The 5,094-nt window shown below is 65.8% G+C and overlaps 1 protein-coding gene across 1 annotated transcript; it reads right to left on the reverse strand.

Moving 5' to 3' along the window:
* Positions 1 to 667: 667 nt before the first annotated feature.
* On the reverse strand, positions 668 to 4,468 carry IRX6 (iroquois homeobox 6). Its single transcript, XM_035337127.1, is given in 6 exon segments — positions 668 to 1,329; positions 1,455 to 2,112; positions 2,194 to 2,478; positions 2,576 to 2,688; positions 3,207 to 3,428; positions 4,314 to 4,468. Coding segments are annotated over 5 exon segments (750 nt in total). The 5' UTR covers positions 4,383 to 4,468; the 3' UTR covers positions 668 to 1,329; positions 1,455 to 2,051.
* Positions 4,469 to 5,094: the final 626 nt, after the last annotated feature.

The raw sequence follows: 5,094 nt of genomic DNA on the forward strand, positions 1-5,094 counted from the left end.
GATCTTCTATGATTCTCTGATAATAATAAAGTCTTGGGCACCCGGAGGTTCCCTTCGAGCTGCCGTATGCAGACCCCGAAGCCGGCAGGGGCTGGCGAGGTTTCTCCTCCCGTGGGCAGGTGCCGAGGCCGCCTCTGCTGGAGCCTCCCCGGGAGCCTCCCCCGGGGCAAAGGGAGCCAGAGGGAGCCGGGGAGGCTGCGAGGCCACGCGTTGGGAGGCTGCGCCTTGCTCCCGGGCCGGGCGGTACCTGGCCCTGCGGAGGCAGGGGAGGGGAAGCAAAGTCTCCCCGCAAGAACCCTCCGGAAGGCCCTAATGCTCTTTATGACAAGCCCTAAATCCTTCAAATCCCCCTTGAAATAACGTTTAGCTTTTCGCAGCTTAATTTCCCCTAGCCCAAGCTGGAGGGGCACGGCACCAGGCAGAGGCGATGCTCGCCCACCGCCAACCGGGGCACCCCGTTACCCCGGTCCTGGGCACCCCACTACCCCTGGGACCGGGCATCCTGTTACCCCCAGTCCTGGGCACCCCATTACCCCTGGGACTGGGCACCCCGTTACTCTGGGCACCCTATTACCACCAGTACCGGGCACTCTGTTACTCCGGGCACCCCACTACTCCGGGCACCCCGTTCCTGGTGACCATAGAGGAGTCCACGCGGTAGTCAAGATTGATTTCCCTGATTTATTAAGGCAGAATTCATCGGACTCTATTGACCACAAATGACTTAATGTAAATGTTGACCCTGGTGAACTTGGAAATAGCAGGTATCGGGTTGATCTATAGATGACCTCTTAATTACCACAGTTATTAATTTAAATTATTGCCACTGCTTCTAGACACGGGAACAAAGAAACATTCTTTCCTCATCCCTGCGTGGTTTATTAGTCTGAACACAAAGTGTTTGACGACACTTTTAATTAAACAGCGATGAAGCAGAGATCCGCTTTCCCTTTCTCGCCTGTCCTGTAAAGTGCAGCGCTGCTCCTCGCCGGGGCTGGGGGGGCCGGGACGGGGAAACGGGGGGGTTAAATGAAAGTAGGAGGTGTGGGAGGGGGAGAAAAAAAATAAACCGAAAGCACAACGACGACAGCACGACATGGGGAAGGAGAGGAGCGCAGCCCCGGCTTGGCACCGCCGCCCCGGCCGGGCGCGCACGGTGCCCGCTAGCCCCCCTTGGGGCGGGGAAGGGCCGAGCCGAGCCGGGCCAGGCAGGGCCAAGCAGGGCCGAGCCGGGCCGAGCCGGGTCAGACAGGGCCAAGGCCGTTCCACTCCTCCATGCCGCCTGCAGCCGGGACCCCGCCGGCGGCGCTCGGGAAGGGGCAGGCGGCCCTGCGGGAGGGAGAAGTGGGGGTGAGCGACCCCCGGAGGAGGGAAAACGGAGGGGGGGGGGGGGGGGGGGATGGGGGGGGGGGGGGGCTGCACCGGGAGCGGGGCAGGGCACCACCGGCACCTACCTCACCTCTTGAGCACCGGCCTGAAAGCCGTCCGCAGCCGCTCCCGGCGCCTTCCCCGCACGCAGCCTGCACAGACACAAGCAGCTCGGGGGAACGGGGGGGGGGGCGCGGCCCGGCTCGGCCCGGCTCGGCCCGGCCCCTTCACCAGGCTCCCGGGCACGGGCTCAGGCCGCGCCGCCTCCCCCGGGCCCCCCGGCTCCGCCGCTGCGGGTACTTTGGGGTCCCCCCGGGCCCCCCGGTTCCCCGGCGCGGCGGAGAGCCGCGGGGAGGTGCTGCAGCCCCACGGGGGAGCCCCGCAGCGCTTTTGGGGTCGGGGGCAGCTCCGGCGCCCCGCCGCCACCCTCGGGGCTGCCCCTGCGTACAGCCGTGCGCGCCAGCGACCAGATGCGGGGCTTCTCCGCGGGCGCGTAGGGGGGCGGCGGGGGCGGGGGTGGCGGGGGGGTGGCCAGGGGGGTGTCCGCAGCCGGGCCCCTGGGGCAGGGGAGGGCTCGGAAGGGGCCGGGCAGGCTGCAGTCGCTCCGCGGGGCCAGGCTGGGGGCTTCCAGCAAGGAGCCGGGCCGGCTCTTGTCCGCCTTGCGCGTCTCCTGCTCCTCGTCTTCATCCTCCTCCTCCTCCTCGTCGTCCTCCTCCAGGTCGCTGAGCCTGCAGCTCCGCCGCTCTGCCCAAGCACACAGCGGGAGGGGGGTCAGGGAGCACAGGGGGGGGGCCGGGGCCGCTGCCCCCCGCTCCCGGCTCCTACCTGCGCCCGCGCCCCCCGCCGGGCTCCCCTTCCTCTCGTCCCCCCCCCCGGGGTTTGGGGGCCCAGGTCATCTTGTTTTCCTTCTTGAGCCTCCGCCGCGCGTTGGCGAACCAGGTGGAGACCTGGGTGAGGGTCATCTTGGTGATGATGGCCAGCATGATCTTCTCGCCCTTGGTGGGGTAGGGGTTCTTGCGGTGCTCGTACAGCCACGTCTTCAGGGTGCTGGTGGTCTCCCGGGTGGCGTTCTTGCGCCTGGCCGAGCCGCCCAAGTCCCCCGTCCCGTACCTGACGGGGAGAGGGGAAAGGGAGATAACGGGGGGTGCCCGGTGCCCCCCCCCCCCCCCCGCCGGCCCCCCCCCCCCCCCCCCCGGAGGGCCGTTACCTGTCGTACGGGTACTGCCCCAGGGCCGGCTCGTAGGGGTAGTAGGCGGCGGGCTGTGCCATCCCCGAGGGCAGGGGGCCGCTGGTGCCGTCCTTCAGCTCGTACTGGGGGTTCTGCGAGGCGAGGGGAGCGCTGGGCGGCCGGACCGACGGGGGAGCCCCAAATGGGGGGGGGGACCCCCGACGGGTGGGAGGGGGGAGAGACGGATGGACGGGGAGATACGGATAGTGGAGAGCCACGGATGAAGGGAGCCCCAAATGGAGGGGAGCCATGAACGGGGGGAACCACGGATGAGGAGTAACCCCAGATGGAGGGGGGGGGGCGGATGGTGGGGAGCTACGGAGAATCCCACGCGGAGGGGAGCCCTGGATGGTGGGAGCCCCAAACGGAGGGGAGCCCCGGATAGGGAAAGCCACAGATTGGGGAGCCGCAAATGGAAGGGGAGACACGGATGGGGGGGAGTCTGGGGATGGAGGAGTAACCCCAGATGGAGGGGGATCCCCGGATGGGGGGGAGCCCCAAATGGAAGAGGAGCCCTTGATGGAGGGGGAACCCCAGATGGAGGGGGAGCACCGTCCGCCCCCCGCCCGGCCCCGCTCGCCCCCCCGGCCCTCCTGTCCCCCCCACTCACCAGCGCGGTGTAGATGGCCGCGGGCTCGGCGCTGTAGGGCAGGTAGTTGCCGTAGCCCTGGCCGCCGGGGTACGGGGCGCCGTACATGCCCAGCAGCCGGCCCTCGTACGGGGCGCAGCACAGGGAGGCGGCGGCGGCGGAGGCCGGGGCCGAGGCCGCATCCGGCCCGGGGCGGGGGGCGGCCTCGCAGCAGGTCGTGCTGGGGCTGCCCGGCACCAGGAACTGAGGAGGGGAGAGAGCAGGGGGGCGCTGAGAGCCGCTGAAAGCGGGGAGCCCCGTCGGGGGACGGCTGGAGCCGCCTGGGGGTGGTTTGGGGGGTTCCCGCGGGGGGTAGTGTGAGAACCCGAGGCCGGCTCGGGGGAAGGGCGAGCCCCCGGGACGGCGGCACACGAGGAAAAAAAGCGCTGGGAACTTGGCGGAGATGCTGGCCCCCGAAAATGGCAGCGGATCCGCACGGCTCCCTCCCGGCCGGCTCGCAGCGGGGGCGAGGCGAGAAGTTGGGGTCCGGTTAATGCGGGAGGGGCGAGGCGCTGCGAGGTGCCGCCGGAGGCAGTCGGAGCCCCTGGATTTCAGCCTCTGAGCGGGGGGCAGCAACTCCCCGAGCACGGCAGGCACACCTCAGAGAAACCCCAAATAAATCGGGGTTCGACGTGCCCCTAAAACCCGACGGGGGTGGGAAGGACCCTCCGGAGTCCCCACCCGCCGGGGAAGGATGGAGGCAGGCGGGGAGCGCCGAGTCGAGCCGAGCCGCCTCCGGCGCTGGGAGCCGGGGTTTTGGGGTTTCTTTGGGTTTTTGCGCTTCAAACTGCACGGTGGAAGGGAAGCGGAGGGTCGGAGGTGGGGGGGGAAGGGAGGGATCGCCTGAGCGCCTTTTTGCTGGGCAAACTGCGAGTTATTTGTTTAAACCTAGCACGACACAAACGAGACAGAAACACACGCACATTTTTTTTTAAAAAGCCTCCAGATGTGCCCTTTTTTTTTAAAAAAAAAGGCTCGAAGTAAGGGGAAAAGGGAAGAAGAAAAAAAAAAAAAAAGGGAGGGGGAACAAGACATCTGGACAGCAGCAGCGGAACGGGAACAAAAGTGAGTGCTGCTCACTCGCCTTACCTGCGCGGTGGTGCTGTAGGGGTATCCGAACTGGGAGAAGGACATAGCCGCTCCTTATTTTTGGACCATAGGCAATATTTTCCCCCCAAGATCGATTGTAACTAAACCCCGCTTCGCGATGCACCTTCTCACACACACATTTCCACGTATGGCTTTTTTTTTTTTTTTTTTTTCATAATTTATCTTTTTTTGCACTTAAACCCCCCCGACATCTGGGGGGGGGGGGGGGCGGGGGGGGGGGGGTTGGTGCCTGGATAAAAAATAAAATAATACAAAAAAGAAGCTACCCCCCACTTCCCATCTCTCGCAATAAATATGTTTGGATAGAGAGAGTTGAAAAAGCCACCCCACATGTATAGAGGGTTTAAGTGCAAAGGGGCTTTTTTTTTTCGCTTTTTTTTTTGCCTTTTTTTTTTTTTCCTCTCCGAAGCAAGGGGGGAGGGTGTGGGGGGCGGAAAATCGCGTGGGGCTGGCAGGGTGCGGAGCGCCTTGTGTTATTTTCTGCTCGGCGGGGCCGGGGGGGGGCAGCGGCGGGGCTGACGTCACGGGAGGGCTGCGGGGCGCGGGGGGGTCGCGCTCCTTCTGCTTTTTTTTTTTTTTTTTTTTTTTTTTTTATAAGGCAATGCGAATTGGGCTTGGGGGAGATGGGCTGGGATGAGGGAGAGGAGAGGAGACGAGAGCCGCCGGGCCGGTTGTGGCGCGCCCCGCTTTGCTGCTGTCCTGCCCTTCGCGGCGCTGGGGGGCGGAGGGGGGCTCGGCACGGGGCGACATGGCACGGCAC

This window comes from Oxyura jamaicensis, chromosome 11 (genome assembly GCF_011077185.1).
Source record: "Oxyura jamaicensis isolate SHBP4307 breed ruddy duck chromosome 11, BPBGC_Ojam_1.0, whole genome shotgun sequence".
NCBI lineage: Eukaryota > Metazoa > Chordata > Aves > Anseriformes > Anatidae > Oxyura > Oxyura jamaicensis.